The sequence below is a fragment of the Portunus trituberculatus genome, chromosome 42, assembly GCF_017591435.1.
Source record: "Portunus trituberculatus isolate SZX2019 chromosome 42, ASM1759143v1, whole genome shotgun sequence".
Lineage (NCBI taxonomy): Eukaryota > Metazoa > Arthropoda > Malacostraca > Decapoda > Portunidae > Portunus > Portunus trituberculatus.
The window spans coordinates 30,291,496-30,310,337 of NC_059296.1; the positions used below are offsets into that span (position 1 = coordinate 30,291,496).

Below are 18,842 nucleotides of genomic sequence, written 5' to 3' on the forward strand. Positions count from 1 at the left end.
GCGTATCTTTAGCATCACCATAACACTGTCAACTATCAACACTTAGCAGTCTACGTCCCACTAGCAGTGAGCGGCGACAACTTTGTGGCTGTAATAATAGGTGCGCTCCTGTCCTTGGGTCCGTGACAACACTCACCACATTCACTGACTGACCGTGAGTGATATGCATGTTTTAGATCAGCTTGATTTAGTCAGGTAGTTTGTAAGAGTGTCAAGTAGCCTTGTTTGTCACCCTTGTTGTGAAACGCAAACTGATTGAAAAGAAGGAGTAAATGAGTTGTCAGTGGAGGTGAGGTCATTCTGATTTGCAGCCGCAATAATCACCTTTTCTTTCGAAGTAGATGCATTTAAGCCCTCTCTAAAACCTTATCTTTTGTTTGTTTATATCTGTGTGAAGAAAGTAAAATCATTCACTCAGTGAAAAGTCTCACACGAAGTGGTTGACACGAATAGTAACTGATTCCTTAATATAAACAATTTGTGTTCACTTTGATAGAGATCACACAAGGCAATTATCAGCTGGTCACCCACAAGGCCAGACACTCACCTATACAAAAAAAAAAGAACTATATTGGCTGATTTTTTTAAAAGGACAGAGACGACACACTGCTTCTGTGCTCACAGTTACCCCCATGTTTGTTGATGTCCTCGACTGCTGTGAAAACGTTTTGACGGTTTTTTTTTTTCTATATTAAGTATTCTTTTGATTGCATATTGTAATATCTGGACTCTGTTATAGGCAGCTGACATCGTAGAAATAAAATCGTTTTGATAAGCATGTATATGTGAGTATGTGTGTGACAAATGTATAAATTTAGGTATTATATATGAAAAGGATATGCAAAATCATGAGAAGTATCTTGTGAACTCCCTCTTCAAAGAACTATATTCGCTATTAGCTAAGTGTCAAGACTATGAACAACGAACGTCACTGAGATTCCTTCTTTACAGATCGTCACCATGTGGCTCGAGCTGTTCATTTTCGCCCTGCTGGTGCTGCTTCTGCGGTACTACTTCACCAGGCCGTCAGGCATGCCTCCAGGTGAGGACGAACATTGTTTTCCTTCATTGTTGCATAATTTAGATAAGGACATATTTTTACTATTTTCTAACGGCCTTCATGGTGCTATTTATGTGTGAAACTGGCTGGGTAAATATGTAATGAGATGCAACATCAGACAGTCACTCGTGTCCTCCCGATGATCAAGGCTCCCTCAGTCAAGAGGCAAGGCAGGTGATCCTTGCCTTCCTTTGCAGGTCCGATGGTGATTCCTTACCTAGGGAACTTTTTACGCTTGGACATTGCCTTGGTCAAGAAATACAGAAAGAAATACGGCAATATATTTATGTAAGTACTGTACACACTCACTGGTGGAGTGTAAACGTGAACAATCTGTGCTAAGGATGTCTGTTGTCAGAAGTTAATCTCATGAGTATTTTTCTCTGTTGGTTTATAGGTAAAGTATAACACACAATTCATGATAATAGGCCTCTGTTAGAATGATCCATGATTCAAGCATATTTAAGTAACTTCCTGGGTAGATCGGCATAGAAACTCAGGCCACCAGTCTTTAGGATGGAAGTAGTGGTGCAAAGCCTGGCCACACTTGCTGTGCTCCAACTCTTTTATTTGTTTATAAATATATATATATATATATATATATATATATATATATATATATATATATATATATATATATATATATATATATATATATATATATGTGTGTGTGTGTGTGTGTGTGTGTAGAATGACTATCTACAGAGAAAGTCAGACGAGCGAATTGTTTTCTGCCCGTATTTTGCTATTCACACCCTGCCTGGCTCAGTGACGCCATTTCTCCTCAGGACTGAACTGGGACCCAACAAATTTATCTTCCTGTGCAACTACAAACTCATCAAGGAATCAATGTCAAAGGTTGAACTCTCGGATCGTCCACAATTTGATTTGGGATTCATATTATCTGAAGGAGTTCCCGCAGGTCAGTATCGTGCTAGAGATTTATGATTAGTTAACTTAATATCTGAAGTTGTTGCTTTAGAAGTGGGTTTTTCTTTATGTTTTATTGAATAGTAATTTTATGCAGCTAAAAGAGTATGCTAATGATCCTCCCTGAACAGTATCCAGGGGATTTCTTCATCTGCCAGTTCGCCACCTATAGGTGTTCGCACCTCAACCAGCTCGCTCTCTGGAGGTTTGGTCCGTGATAGGAGTGGTTTCGCTACTCGTGGTTTCATACAGACTAGTACATTTTCAAAAGCAAGTTATCACCGTCACATGCAGGTGTATGTTTTTATACCGAGTAGTACATTTTCAATAGTAAATATTCATAGACACACTGAGATGTTAAAGTTACACAATTCATGACACAGAAGTTATTTATTAGAATATAATTTCACTGATAATGAAGAATGTACAAATATTATCAAAAAGTATAAACAAATTCTTTGTTTATTAAAAAGTAAGCTGATGTCAATGTGTAATGTCACTTAGTTGTATTGCATCGCCGATGTCGGTGTAGGACCTACACCGACATCGGCGATTAAACAACCTTCCTGAAGACCGGCAGCACCATATCATGGCCCTACACTGTAGGACCATGATACGGTGCTGCCGGTCTTTAGGAAGGCTTTTTTTATGTTATGGCCTATAGCGCCTGTAGGTTCACTTGAAGAGTATGGGAAGAGCTGTTCAGCTTCAATCCATTAGCGGAGTAGGAAACTATTTTGTGTGGCACCCATATCGACCTCTTTCGTCTGTTTAATTGTTTGTTTGTTTTTTTCCTGACAACATATTCATTAGGTGATTGACGGTCTCTGCTGCTTCTAGTAGTTCCCGCTTCATCCCCTCACCATCTTCCAATAGTCTGCACATGTAATTCTTGAAATGGTTCACTATAAAAGACTGGATACTTTTTTCCACACACTTGATAAACGCATATATTTAACTTTCACCACAATGTCACCATTATTGTTCCTTATGTGTACTTGCCGGCCAGTATTACAAAGGCGATCTTGCCATTGCTCATGTATGTCACACTGTATAAAATGTTAGTGACTTGATACAATCTTCGTGCAAAGGATACACCTTTTTGACTATGGTAACTCTTATGCTAAACTGATAGATTTCAGAATACTTGCTATCTATGAAAACGTCAATGTATTCGACCAACAATAAGGATCAAACGTATACAAGAGCAAACTACCCACTGATATAACAAAAACGATACATTAGACAAGTGAAAAGTTTATGTAGTGAAATCACAGGCGCGAACCCTCAAGATGGCGAAACCTTTGACAACTCTCTGCACCATTATCGTTACCTCCTCGTGCTCTTCCCACAGGTGTCATCATGACCAACGGGAAACACTGGCAAAATGCTCGAAGGTTTCTGCTGCGTAACCTGCGGGATCTCGGGATGGGCAAGACCTACCTAGAGGACGCCATTCAGCGAGAGGCGCAGTTGCTGGTGGAGGATTTCAAGACACTCTCTGGGTCTCCTACCCTCTTTCCCAAATCCCTCAATGTCGCTGTCCTTAATGTAGTGTGGCAGATGGTTGCAAGTGAGTACTGTTGATGGTTGTGGTGGTCGTTATCACTCCTAGGTCTGGTCGTTCTGTCAGGCTTGAGAACACTGCGCCTCAATGAAGACTCTTCATTTTATCATCCTCAGGCACCAGATACGACATGGACGACGAAAGGGTCTTATCAATCATCAAGATAATAAGGTCATTCGAAACTACGTCTGCAATGTTGATTCTGGAATTCATCCCATTCATAAAGAAAATTATTCCAAACTTCATAAAGAACAGAATACCGATATACAAGCAAATGGCGAACTTAAGAAAAGAAGCGAAGAAACTCATACAGGTATGATGCTGACTATAACATGTATTGCGCGAGTGTGTGTGTGTGTGTGTGTGTGTGTGTGTGTGTGTGTGTGTGTGTGTGTGTGTGTGTGTGTGTGTGTGTGTGTGTGTGTGTGTGTGTGTGTGTGTGTGTGTGTGTGTGTGTGTGTGTGTGTGTGTGTGTGTATTTACCTACCTAGTTGTATTTACTTGGTTGTGTGGTACTGGGTTCAAGGCCCCAATCAGAAATCTTAGATAGATCAAACGTTAGGCGTTCTGTGGCGTCCTTGCGTAATCTGTTGACTTCCTGAAGGGTTGGTCATCTCTGAAAGGATGTGGAAAGATGTAGAGTGGTATCATCAGCGTGGGAGTGGATAGGGCAAGCAGTTTGGTTAAGAAGATCATTAATAAATAATAAAAAGAGAGTGGATGACAAACAGAACCCTGAGAAACACCACTGTTAACAGATTTAGGAGAACAGTGGCCATCTACCACAACAGCAATAGAACAATTGGAGAGGAAACTTGAGATAAAGTTGCAGAGAAATTTATAGAAACCGTAGGAAGGCAGTTTGGAAATCAAACATTTGTGCCATACTATCAAAGGCTTTCCATATATCTAACGCAACACCAAAAGTTTTATTGAAATCTCTAAAACAGGATGACCAAGTCTCAGTAAAGAAAGCCAGAAAATCACCAGTAGAGCGGCCTTGACGGAAGCGATCAGATAGAATATTGTGAGGTGACAGATGTTAGAGAATCTTCCTATTAAGGATAGATTCAAAACTTTAGACGAGCAAAACATTAAATCAATAGGGTGGTAGTTTAAGAGATTAGAACTGTCACCCCTATTAGAAACGGGCTGAATGTAGACAAGCTTCCAGCATGGAGGAGAGGTAGAAGTCGATAGGCATAGTTGAAAGAGTTTGGCAAGGCAAGATGCAAGAACGGAGGTATAGTTTTTAAGAACGATAGGAGGCTTCCCATCAGATCTATAAGCCTTTCGAGGGCATGGAAAACATCGTTACGAAGAACTTTGATTGAAGGCATGAAATAGTCAGAAGGAGAAGAGGGAGGGATAAGCTCAAAATCAACCAAGGTGTAGCTGTTAGCAAAGGTTTGAGATTAGTTCAGCTTTAGAGACAGATGAAATGGCAGTGGTGCCATCGGGATGAAATAAAGGAGGGAAAGATGAAGTGAAGTTATTAGAGATGTTTTTGGCCAGATGCCAGATGTCTCGAAGGAAGTTGGAGTTTGAAACATTTTGACATTTTCTATTTATGAAAGAGTGTTTGGCAAGTTGAAGAACAACAAGACATGATTTCGGGCAGAAATTTAAAGTGTGTGTGATTCAGAAGATGGAAGGCTCAAGTGCCTTTTGTAAGCAACCACTCCATCATGTATAGCACGAGAACAGGTTGAGTTAAACCAAGCTTTAGAAGGTTTAAAATGAGAAAAAGAATGAGGAATGTATGCCTACATGCCAGACACTATCACCTCTGTTATACGTTCAGCATAATAAGATGGGTCTTTCACACGGAAGTAATAATTATTCCAGGGAAAATCAGCACAATACCTCCACAGGTCCCCACACCTGGCAGAGGCAAAACCTCTGGTGCACACCTTGAACTCCTCTCTTTAGCCTATAAGTAATGTATAACCTGCACAGGACTTGATGGCAACACACCGCGCCAACCTGGACCCTGACAACCCAAGAGACGTCATCGACGAGTACCTCATCGCCATGGACAATAAGAGTGACATTGCTGAATATTTCAGTGGTGAGTTGCTTCATGAATTCTTACTGTCTTATTAGTGGAGTTAGTAACCCCTCACGTCACATTAATTTAACTAGGTTCAATATCATTTTATGAAAATACAATAAAGCTCTATTCTTATAATTTGATGGCCAATGCCACTTTACCACTTTATTCTTTTTTTTTTTTACTTTTTAGGGCTGTTTTTAACATTTATACTATACTTAGAGTATTGTAGTAATATATATATATATATATATATATATATATATATATATATATATATATATATATATATATATATATATATATATATATATATATGAATGATATCTTTGTCTCATCACTTAAAACATTTTCATTGGGTCCCTGGGCTGTGACGCCACTTTTGGAAGGATGAAAAACGGCTTAAGAAAATTCCACAATGATTACCAGAAACTAAAAATTTTCGACACTACAGGCTCTCGCATGCACGGAGTAGACTACCCGAACCACACTTTCTCCACTATGCCTTCTGTTCTGGCTGACCTGCCAACCTCTGGACCACTTTAATGAGAAATAATGCTGCACCAGATGGCTTCATCCTTGCCAGGAGGAAGGATCACTAAATCTGTACAGGTTCCTTAAGCCGATGAAAATAATTTAAGCGTTAAGAGCCGCCACAAAGAGATAATGTCGGCTAAATTATAACTACCCACCGATGTTATGCGTGCGAAGAGAAGGACGAAAGGATATGGCAAAGCCTGAGCAGTCGAGGACCATGACCCAAGTCGCTGGGTGGTGTGCCTGTATGGAGAGACTAGTCATAGTGTAAAGCGGCGGCGAAGAGACACAGTTTTGCAAGTCAAGACTAATTCCTTAATCCTTGTGTAGCATAAAATTTTTACAAGCATAAAAAATGTACAAATTCTCCTCTCATCATTGATTATTGGGCTTAATTTAATCCCTCGCCCATTCTCCTGTTCCACACTGTTTCCTGAGGCAAGCATGTTGGAACCGTACCCATCACGACACATCAGCGTCTTGAAGGAATCGGCTGATGTCCAGCTTCACCAAGTTCTGCACCCATTCCACCGATTGTGTACAGGGAAGCCTGGACGGAGCGAGGGACCTGGAAGCAGGGCAGCTGGGATCTGGAAGAAATGGAGAAGGTTGGTGCAAGAGCTGGGGACGGAACTTTTAATCCAAACCCATAGAACAGCCTGACACCAGAGGCCAAGGACTACTTAAGAGAGAGATGAAGTACCTCGGGTGGGAAAGTAACTAGATATGGATCACCGCCGGGACAAAAAGCAAAGAAGCGATCTGTTGTCCGTTAGTCGAATACATAGACTGCTGGGCAGGAGAGCTAAGCCTCAGCGAATATCCTCCCTGCTGGAAGCAGAGCCTCCGACATCAAGTTGGTCATCCCTTTCACCACATTCGAGAGTGCCGTCAAGGCATTCCTGTAAGAGCAGAAAATACCAGAATGGATTAGCAGGAAGAAGTCTCGACCCCTGGGAGAGACCGGAGGGATATTAAACATAGGGTTAATTGTAGTGGCGCAGCCGAGAGCGCCGATGAGCGATCTTGTCCGCGGTCGTTTGAGAAGTGACTTCGTCTTCATTTGAGAGCCTTAGCGTCTCCCGCCCGGAAGGGATCTCAGTTCACTATACAAGATCAACGATCCATCCCAGCTCCTCTCGAGGGAAATCATCAAATCCCCTGGCAACCATCCTCAGCTAGTTCCTCATCCTGGTAACTGCTACGAAGGTAAAGATAGTGGAGGCTAAAGAAGGATGCACAGCGGGAACGAAGTTTGGCTATGCACCGCAGGCAGCGGAAATATTTTATTCAATCTAACGGTCATCTCAGGTGGAGAGGGATTCTTTGGGAGTTGGAAGGGAGCACCCATCACTACTACAACACACTCTCCCTCCCACCATGCGCTGCGCCGCCGTGATATATTTCAATGAACGATTTTTTTACGATGATGCTAATGGTGCACAAACCAAACATGGCGCGACAGTCCAGACCACAAAGGACACTGAACAAGAAATTCTTATAGGAGAGGAGAGTGGATGACAAGGGAGGAGAAAGGACACCACGTGCGCTCTCCCCAACCCAACCACCCTCTCTCAGCCAACACACACGCAAGACAAAAAACACACGCAGAAGGGTTACAAAACCCTGCACAACACCGAAGAAAGCAAAAGAAAGAAAGCCTCTGAGGGAGGCGGTGGCATAGTGGGATATGGCAGACGTCCACGCGCAGGTTCGAATCCCACCACGTACAGCCTTAAACACTTTGTCATTTATCGAGTGGTTTAAAGTTACCTACATGTTACCATGGTACATAAGTTCTAGGTGGTTACACCCAAGATGAGCTTGAGTGGTGATCATCACACTTGCCTGCGCCACTAATGGGCGGAAGCTGAACAGCGCTTCCCATACACTCTTCAAGTGTGCCTACAGGTGCTATAGGCCTTAACGTAAAAAAAAAAAAAAAAAAAAAAAACAGGCACAGGAAGACAATGGACAACCACCATAAGAGCGCAAGCAAGAACTAGACTCATCGGCATGACGAACCAAGGAGAAAGTAAGGCACGTCTTTTTCTGACTGATTCAGCTAACAAAATGGCCAAGTCCCATGGGAGCCTGGCAGAGCAGCAGGAGCGGGAGAAAGGAGGGAATGGATAGTGTACATGTGCGTGCCTGTACAGAACCAGGAATTTAAAATTTCTCATGATCTTCGAGAAATTTACTCAAGCTAATCTCATCCTCCCTGGAAGGACTTCATGGCCTGGGAGCATGGTGGGAAGGTACCGTAATAATATCTATCTTTCAATCAACATTATTTTGTTGCTTTTAAAGTTCTTTTTTAGCGGCGCCATATGACCGAAATGTCACGGCATAATAACCCGGATCATTTACTCATTCTTAGTTTTATTTCAACTCATCGTCGTGACTTTGACTACACGTGCAACAAAGTTACAATTAATGTCTGAATTACTACACCAAGTAGAAATTACATGCTCCCCATTACCGACCACGCCACCCGGATCCTTACTTCCCAGAGTAGGTGAACACTGCAGCGTGAATGTGCACCATATGATACTTATGCACTCACCAAAGGTGGACATGGAGCTGTTCTTTATTATTTTCTTGTACATAATCAATGGGTGAAGACTTATATCGCAGAGTAAATCTGTGTCGCTCCCAAAACAATAGGGCAAATGCCTCCTTAGCGAAAGATGCGTACTTTTTAATCTTCCTAGTCCATTAGCCTGCAATTTCTTGCTCAATATTTTCTTTCAACTCTGTTTCCAAAGCATCAGTGGTTGGTCTCATGTGCGAACTTCTTTTGTCATTCCTGTTTATTGCACTTTTTTTTCGGGTGGGGAGAAGTTTCTTTTGTTTTCTTTCTTTTAAGCTCCACTGCAAATCCATATCATTATATCACTTTCTCTACCCAACAATCTACCTTCAACAAGAGATGTTCAGACTCTTGATAGGTTCTTCATCCCCATTCATCCCTGATGGTCAGCTAATCTCATCTTCTATTTCTCATTCTTTAGTGTGAGATGAAACACTATCATGTCTGAAATTGACACAGTACGAATATGGAAAAATTCTTATCTTCGTTGCGAAAATTATAAGACAATATTTTTTGTCGTGTTTTGACAGAATTGGACTTAGTGTCTGTAACCTTCGACTTGTTTAATGCCGGGTTCGACACCACCTCCAATATGCTGCGCTGGATCATCCTCTACATGATCAAATACCCCGAAGTGCAGCGGCGCGTCCAGGAGCAGATTGACGAGGTGGTGCCCCGCGACGCCTTGCCCTCCTACCAACACAAATCCAAGTACGTACACGTCGCTGCTCATATACAGGTATTATAGTTTATTATGAAGTACATTCTACTTGATACCTTCTCCATCACTTTCCATCACATGAAGTATCTCTCATGACAGTATATCAATAATATAATCTATATCTTCACTTTTCTTCGTACCTGGTAGTTTGGTTTTAATGCCACACTGAATTGTATGCCATTTGCAACTATGGATGATTCCGATTCGATTATCCAATTATCCGATTAATCGTGCTCACATTTTCGAATCGGATAATCGGAAAGATCTAAGCACCCTAAAACGAGTCTCATAATCGGAAGTGACCCATCGAAAATTTAAAGCTATTTACAGTTAATCCGGGTTGACGTCATCTTTGTTTTTCGCACTATCAATTTCTTAATAAATTGTTTTACATTTTTCTCAAGTAAATAATTTCTTATTCTTTAATGTTTATACTTTCGTGTTTTCTCTAAAATGCAATGAATAACATATCATGATCAGTTCTTAAGTCATATTTCGTGAAAAAGGTTATATTTATAAGTATAAAGTACATATAATGCGTGTTTAAATCTGCTTTTTCTTGTGCGTCTCCTATCATATATTTTAATAAAAATATTTTTTTTATTTAAAAAGCTTTATTTCTCTTTGTACTAGTAGGAAATAGCTTATTTAGGGTAAAAAACAATAAGTTTCCTTTAGAAATATTGAGAATTGCTTTAAAAACGCTGATTTACTTTTAAGAAATATTGAATCGCCTATTTTTTCTAAATAATCAAATCGGATAATTGGATATTCGCTAATCAGATGTAGATTTTTGGCACTCGAATCGGATAATCGAAACGGACTTAACAAGCTGCCGAATCTGTAATCTCTAATTGGACTCTTTTATTCTAATCGCGCCCGCCTGTGGCCATTTGTGTACTATCTGTCGGTAAAGTGTTTTTCAAATGTCCATATAGTTAATACATTTATTATTCATTTGAATGCACCTGAATCATTAAGGACAAGGCATGTGTTTATCCAGCCTGCCTCTGGTGGAAGCCATGATACAAGAAACCCTGCGGTTCTCCTCCTTGGTAGCACTCGGTGTGCAGCACTCCCCAGAAAGAGACATTCAACTGGAGGGCTACCACATTCCCAAGGTGAAACTCTCTTTCTATTTTGCCTCAACATGTTCCTGTTGTTTGTGTCATGTACTGATAAAAGATACTTTTTGCATCATCTTTGGTCACATTGTAGTAGATATGATTTTTGTTAATGAAATTGTAGCTATAGCGCATATATATATATATATATATATATATATATATATATATATATATATATATATATATATATATATATATATATATATATATATAAACACACACACACAACACAGGGTAGCTTTGTTTTCCCGGCGACCATCTGTTGCCACTACGACCCTCAGTACTGGGAACATCCTGACCAGTTCAGGCTGGAGCACTTCCTGGACGAGCAGGGCAACTTTGCGTCCCAGAAAGAAGGTTTCCTGCCCTTCGGCACAGGTGTGTATAAACTTCCAGGTGTGTGCTGCAACACATGTGACACTGGTGACATGTTACTGGTTACGTCATGACGGACAAGTCAATCTTTAAAAGTTCAAATTCAAAGTTCGTTGATTTTACTTCCGATATCCATCACATCTGATGCTCCCCAAAACCATTAGCCAGACTGCATTGCAGTGGATGCAGGATGTGAAAGTAACTGCCTTCTCCCTCACTTTCCTTGCAGCTTCCTCATCCATTACATACATGTATATGACCGCCCAGACAAAGTGAATTCTTATCATACTTAGATAGGAACATAAAGGCATGCTTTACCTCAGTCGCCCTAAGGTAAAATCAATAAAAAAAAAAAAATACCAAAATGTCAATACCAAAAGGCCTATTTCTTCAGGACGCCGGAGCTGCCTGGGCGAATCTCTGGCCAGGATGGAACTGTTCCTTTTCTCCTCTGCTCTGCTCCAAAACTTCACATTTTCTGCTCCCGAGGGTTGTGAGGTGAACCTTGAAGAAGACCCCAGATTACCATCAGTACGAATGGCCCCTGACCAAAACATTGTCATCACGCCAAGGACGAAAAAGGACTGATTGAGGGCACTTCTGTAGTAGGAGTAGGAGGCGCCTCTGTCCTGTTCCATCACTGATTTCGCAGTCTCAACCTTATTTATCATTTGATAACCACCTTTATTTCAACTCACGCATGATTCTAGAAATTTTAGAATAACTCTGTAGAAGAAACATTCCGCAAGCAGTATAACAATGCATTATATGATAAAAAGATCCTCAAGATTTTTTGACTTAGTAATGAATAGATCATGATGAAAATTAAGATAAAAGAGGCAAGATGAGCAGAACTATGTTGGATGTGGTAGCAGTTTTGTTATTGACCTAAAATATTCAACAGGCCCTTATGTTTTCTTCTCCGTATAGATTAGATGGTTTCCAGATGGTTTCCAGTGTTCGATATATCGTTTTCATTTACGAGAAGCTACTGAAGGCAAGAGAATAAATAACTGAAAGGTAAGATCATTTAGACAGCGAATTCAACACGTTCCCAACGGTTTGGTAGTGAGTAGACTTTAGTTGCCGCTGTCAAAGCGCATAGGGAGAGTATGTAGATAGTTTTTTTTTTTTTCAAGATAACATTACAGTGGCTTTTGGCTTTGAGATGTAGCACAGCAGGAAAGCCAGAGAGCCAGATGTGTTCGCTGTACAAACCATATCAATGACTGCCAGACGACTAACGCTATGTAATTTTTTCCGGGTGATTTGAACGAGAAAGAGACTTAATACTCACGCTTCCTGGCTATGAACAGTGCTTAAAATATGTTGACGTGTTCATCAGTTTTTCTTTTTAATTCTGGAGGCGTCAACTCAAGTTGTTAAGTATACCCTTGGCGAAACATCAGTTTGTGTATGTTCTCACTTTCTCATTTAGCCCCTGTACTACTAGGAGTGCTAACACACACACACACACACACACACACACACACACACACACACACACACACACACACACACACACACACACACACACACACACACACACACACACACACACACACCTTCACACTAAAACCACTGCAAAGTTCAGTATCTTTCTTTTTGAGCTTCCCTTGCTGTCACCATAGCCTTGAAGTCACGAGAATGCGGCACAATTGTTTTACTTGGGTTCTGTTCTTACTTTTTAATTGGTTTTCATACTCTAACAATTGACATGATATACCTTCAAAAGTAATATTACATATGAGATATTAATCAAACTAATGTATACCTAAGACTGGATTCACTAAACAGTTACGTAAGTCCTTAAGAAGTCCGTATCTATGCTAAGAGCTATTCACTAAACACTTACGGACTTCATACGTATCTCAGAAGTTAAGTACTCTCGCAGGAACCCGAGAGATTTCGTAACCCTGAACTATTTTCTCCTCTACACGATCCCGGAGGTAAACACTGACGAAGCCAGAGGTTAGAATAAGAAGTAGATTGAAGTAGAGAATTACAGGTGACATTAGGTCATGACAGTGGCCTGACAAGCGATGAAATATTCTCTATAATATGAAAATACAAGTGTATCAGCACATAATAGTGACCTGAAAAAGAAAGGAGAGTAAAATATGTAGACTAATTGCAAGTAATATTATCATATGACAGTAACCTGAGGAGGGAAGTAGATTGAGATATATGCATTAGTGCAGTGAATCTAGAAAGACGCTGAATGATAGTGCTAGTACTTCTCGGTAAATTTTGGCGATAATGTATTTAGCAGTGATCTAGGAGGTGTCACTGCCTGACCGTGACGTGCAGTACTGAATAATGACGAGAGAGAGAGAGAGAGAGAGAGAGAGAGAGAGAGAGAGAGAGAGAGAGAGAGAGAGAGAGAGAGAGAGAGAGAGAGAGAGAGAGAGAAATGTAAGAATGGCCTTTATTTCACTTGTATACATATAATAATGTTTGGCTGTGACTGATTTTCATGTTGTAAACTCATCAACGTTATTGAAGTAATAAATGTGTTTCGTATCTTGTAGATCATGATTTCCTTCATTAAAATGTTGATGCACACAATGGGCCACGTCGGCACACACAGTGGCCCGAGTTGGTATTAGTGAGCCGAGTTAACAATGGTTTGAGTTGGCAATGGGCTGGCCTGACGGCCTCTTGCAGCTTCACTCTTTTCTTAAGTTCCTATGTCTCTCTCTCTCTCTCTCTCTCTCTCTCTCTCTCTCTCTCTCTCTCTCTCTCTCTCTCTCTCTCTCTCTTCTAAATGACAGGTTACACGAAACATCACTACTAAGAAAAAGTTTGTTGGAATCAAACGATAAGTAAAACTGCACACACACACACACACACACACACACACACACACACACACACACACACACACACACACACACCGCGTAGTGTAGTAGTTAGCACGCTCGACTCACAATGGAGAGGGCCGGGTTCGAGTCCCGGTAAGCGGCGTGGCAAATGGGCAAGCTTCCCTGTTCACCTAGCAGTAAATAGGTACGGGATGAAACTTTAGGGGTTGTGGCTTCGCTTTCCCGGTGTGTGGAGTGTGTTATGTGGTGTCAGTCCTACCCGAAGATCGGTCAATGAGCTCTGAGCTCGCTCCGTAATGGGGAAGACTGGCTGGATGACCAGCGGACGACCGTGGTGAATTACACACACACACACACACACACACACACACACACACACACACACACACACACACACACACACACACACTGCCCCGTCACTATGATTCATCAATTGTCGAGGAATGAGTGCGGATGTTAACCTCAGACATATTCAGCAACACACGTGGTGAAACCACTTTTCTTCATATTTGAGACAATAGGTTTTACACACACGGCAAGATTTCCTTTCGTGATTTTATTAACGCTAAGGAAATGTAACTTTTAACCTCATAGGTTGTAGAGACGCTGTCAGGCCAAACTCATGTTGTCACTCCAACCAATACAGGCGCCAATCATTGGTATTGGTTGTATTAACTATTAACCCCTGCTTTCCATAACCAGCATTAAACACATTGACGTGGTGTCGAGATGTGGCATCTGTCCTGAGGGCCGCATCTAGTAAAGCATGATCATGATTCTACTGGGAGTCAGTCACTACGTCGCTCCATCAGTGAGCGGCAAGATCTGTCTGACAGTCCGTGAACAATATTTCCGTTCCTGTCATCGTGTCTGTGACAACACTCACCACATTCACTGACTGACTCTTGACATGTTTTAGCTCTTCCCCAATATAGTTCGGTATTTTGTAATGGTGTCAAAGTAACCTTGTTTTTCACCCTTGCTGTGAAATGCAAACGGATTGAAAAGTCAATGACCTGTCAGTGAAGGTGAAATTATTTTGTTTTGCAGCTGCATTGATTATTCCGTCTTTTGTAGGTCAAGTCCTTATCTTTTATTTTCCGTATCTGTGCGAAAAAAGCATAACTATTCCCTCAGTGAAAAGTTTCATACGAAGTGGTTGACATCAATAGTAATTGGTTCCATAGTAACCTACATATCACCATGATACCCAGGTTCTAGGTGGTTACACTCAAGATACATACATATATATATATATATATATATATATATATATATATATATATATATATATATATATATATATATATATATATATATATATATATATATATATATATATATATATATATATATATATATATATATATATATATATATATATATATATATATATATATATATATATATATATATATATATATATATATATATATATATATATATACACACACACACACACACACACACACACATATATATATATATATATATATATATATATATATATATATATATATATATATATATATATATATATATATATATATATATATATATATATATATATATATATATATATATATATATATATATATATATATATATATATATATATATATATATATATATATATATATATATATATATATATATATATATATATATATATATATATATATATATATATATATATATATATATATATATATATATATATATATATATATATATATATATATATATATATATATATATATATATATATATATATATATATATATATATATATATATATATATATATATATATATATATATATATATATATATATATATATATATATATATATATATATATATATATATATATATATATATATATATATATATATATATATATATATATATATATATATATATATATATATATATATATATATATATATATATATATATATATATATATATATATATATATATATATATATATATATATATATATATATATATATATATATATAAATGCATATATATAGTACAGGAGAGAGGAGACCCACAAAAGGACGATTATCTTTATTTTATCCACTTCACAACGTTTCGGGAAAGTACATATCCCATCTTCAGGTACAAAAAGGCATGACTAGACGCAGTGGTCCTGCTACTTGTTCCTCCAACAGTTAAGTGAGAAGGGAGACTGGCTTACCAGTATTTATAGGCTCCTACTCACTAGATGGCAAAATCTGATTGGTTCAATAAGAATTTCCTATCCAATACAAAATATAGTACAAAATTAATTTTGTACTATATTTTGTATTGGATAGGAAATTCTTAGTGAACCAATCAGATTTTGCCATCTAGTGAGTAGGAGCCTATAAATACAGGTAAACCAATCTCCCTACCCACTTATAAAAAATAAATAAAAAAAAACAGTCAACACAATTTCTTTGTTTTCTATGGGCGAGCGAGTGGATCTGTCGGTGACCAGTTATTAACTGCCTTTTGTGATACTTATCAAAGCGAATACAAGTTGTTATATTAAGGAACCAGTTATTATTGATGTCAGACACTTCCTATGAAACTTTTAATTGACTGAATGAGTTTACTTTCTTCACACAGATATAAACAAACAAAAGATAAAGATTTAGAGAGAATTTCAATGTATCTACTCCGAAAGAAAATATAATTATTGCGGCTGCAAATCAGAATGACCTCACCTCCACCGACAACTCATTTACTTCTTTTTCAGTTCGTTTGCATTTCACTGCAAGGGTGAAAGTAACACCCTTACAAATCACTTCACTAAATCGGGAAGAGCTAAAACATGCACGCCACTCACGGTCAGCTAGTGAATGTGGTGAAGTGTTGTCACGGACTCAGGACAGGAGCGTACCTATTATTCAGAGACAGCCATAAAGTTCTTGCCACTCACCGATGGTGCGACGCAGTGACTGACTGTTGATAGTGTCATGGTGATACTATAGATACACCCCTCAGGGCAGATGCCGCATCTCTCCACCACGTCAGTGAGTTTGATGCAGGTTATGGAAGGCAGAGGTTACTAACACTATTTTCAATGATCGGTCACTGTAGTGAATGAAATGAGTTTGTCGTTACAACGTCACCACAACCAATTAGCTTAAAAGTTACATTTCCTTAGCATTCATAAAATCACGAGAGGAAATCTTGCTGAGTGTAAGAACTATTGTCTCGAATGTGAAGAAAAGTGTATTGCTGAATATATCTGAAGTTAACAGGCTTCATCCCTTCGTACTCTTATGTGAGTTTCTTACTTCGAATGTATATAACTGTGAGGAGAGAAAATCCAATTATTGACATTCAAGCGCCGGCACTGGCACTCCTTTGACAATTGTTGAATCATAGTGACACAGCAATCAGTGTGTGTTTGTACGTGTGTGCGTGTGTGCGTCCGTGCTTACTTGCGTGCATGCTTACGTGTGTGAGTGTGTAATTCACTGTTTGATCTGCTGCAGTCTCTGACGAGACAGCCAGACGTTACCCTACGGAACGAGCTCAGAGCTCATTGTTTCCGATCTTCGGATAGGCCTGAGACCAGGCACACACCACACACCGGGACAACAAGGTCACAACTCCTCGATTTACATCCCGTACCTACTCACTGCTAGGTGAACAGGGGCTACACGTGAAAGGAGACACACCCAAACATCTCCACCCGGCCGGGGAATCGAACCCCGGTCATCTGGCTTGTGAAACCAGCGCTCTAACCACTGAGCTACCGGGCCGTGTGTGTGTGTGTGTGTGTGTGTGTGTGTGTGTGTGTGTGTGTGTGTGTGTGTAGTTTTGCGTATTGCTTATTTTTATACCAACTAAAGTTTTCATGGTAGTTTGTTTTTGCCCATCCATCTTCCTTCAGCAAGAGTTGTTCACTCTTATGTTATTCATCCCCAGTCTTTCTGGTTAGCCAGCTTATCTCATCTTTGGTGTTTCATTCTTTAGTCTGAGAGGACCCTCAGTACTGGGAACACCCTGACCAGTTCAGGCTGGAGCATTTCCTGGACGAGCAGGGCAACTTTGCGTCCCAGAAAGAAGGTTTCCTGCCCTTCGGCACAGGTGTGTATAAACTTCCAGATGTGTGCTGGTGCAACACATCTAGCTCAGGTGACGTGTTGGTAGTCATGTCTTACGAATAAGAACACCTTTCAATTTCCAATTTAAGTTCATTGGCAGCCTCTGCCAATTGGGGTGACCTGAGGAGGCATTTTACTGATTTTCCTTGGAATGATTACTGTTTCCGTGTCAGAGACTCATCTCTGAGTGATGAACGCATAACAGAGGTGATAGTATCTGGCATGGAGGCGTACATTCCTCATTCTTTTCTTAACCTAAGCGTTCTAAACCTTAGTTTAACACAGCCTGTTCTCGTGTTATACATGATAGAGAGGTTGTCCACAAAAGGTACTTGAGCGTTCCATCTCCTGAACATCATGCACTTTATATTTCTGCTCGGAATCGCTGCACAAGGCTTTCTTCTTCCTCTTATCCCTATTCTGTCCAACCTCTAATACAAAAGTTAACCTGTATTCTCAATCATTCATACCTTTCACTGGTGATCTCTGGAACTTCCTACCTGCTTCTGTATTTTCATCTTTCTACGACTTAACTTTTTTTTTTTTTTTAAGAGGGAGCTTTCAAGACATTTGTCCCTAGCTTTTCGTTGATTCCTTTCAAATTCTTTTTATGGAACCTGCAATTCCAGTGGGCATTTTTTTATTGTAACATTTTGTTAGAAAAAAAAGTTCTGGTATCCATCACATCTGATGCTCTCCAGAACCATTAGCAAGACTGCTTGGCAGTGGATGTAGGATAGGAGAAGGATTGCCTTCTGCTCACTATCCTTACAGCTTCCTCATCCATTACATAAATGTATTTGACCGACAAGGTAAACAATGTGAAATCTTATCATACTGAAAAGGGCCTACATTACCTCAATCGCCCCAAAGTAAAATCAATATTACAAAAACTGACAAAATCGCAATATCAAAAGCAGTGTGTAACATCACTCCTCTTTCGTCA

General features: G+C 39.5%; 2 protein-coding genes and 1 long non-coding RNA gene across 5 annotated transcripts in view; 2 read left to right on the forward strand and 1 right to left on the reverse strand.

Moving 5' to 3' along the window:
• On the forward strand, positions 1 to 11,869 carry LOC123517419 (cytochrome P450 2L1-like). Its single transcript, XM_045277446.1, has 11 exons — positions 1 to 154; positions 952 to 1,042; positions 1,258 to 1,348; positions 1,849 to 1,982; positions 3,345 to 3,563; positions 3,674 to 3,870; positions 5,517 to 5,628; positions 9,271 to 9,451; positions 10,465 to 10,582; positions 10,822 to 10,966; positions 11,358 to 11,869. The coding sequence occupies exons 2-11, from the start codon at positions 961 to 963 to the stop codon at positions 11,549 to 11,551; spliced, it is 1,473 nt and encodes a 490-aa protein (XP_045133381.1). The 5' UTR covers positions 1 to 154; positions 952 to 960; the 3' UTR covers positions 11,552 to 11,869.
• Positions 3,944 to 16,724, reverse strand: LOC123517421. Its single transcript, XR_006678459.1, has 4 exons — positions 16,681 to 16,724; positions 6,607 to 6,737; positions 6,303 to 6,390; positions 3,944 to 4,173 (listed from the first exon to the last, which is right to left on the reverse strand). It is a non-coding gene; the product is annotated as an uncharacterized LOC123517421 (long non-coding RNA).
• LOC123517418 (cytochrome P450 2L1-like) overlaps positions 16,187 to 18,842 on the forward strand; it is a 12,867-nt gene continuing 10,211 nt past the window's right edge. Inside the window, exons 1-2 of one of the 3 annotated variants that reach the window (XM_045277441.1) lie at positions 16,187 to 16,813; positions 17,766 to 17,879. The gene's annotated coding sequence lies outside the window, so the exon portion shown is untranslated. Of the gene's footprint in view, positions 16,814 to 17,191; positions 17,248 to 17,372; positions 17,392 to 17,765; positions 17,880 to 18,842 lie in introns of those variants that run through there. The other 2 variants (XM_045277442.1, XM_045277443.1) reach the window with 2 other exon arrangements.

Bases quoted from the DNA above. Each gene is read 5' to 3' on its own strand.
- LOC123517419 (XM_045277446.1), top strand. From the start codon at position 961: ATGTGGCTCGAGCTGTTCATTTTCGCCCTGCTGGTGCTGCTTCTGCGG. The intron at 3,871-5,516 runs GTATGATGCTGA...TAACCTGCACAG, and splicing joins AAGCGAAGAAACTCATACAG to GACTTGATGGCAACACACCG. The intron at 10,583-10,821 runs GTGAAACTCTCT...CACACAACACAG, and splicing joins AGGGCTACCACATTCCCAAG to GGTAGCTTTGTTTTCCCGGC.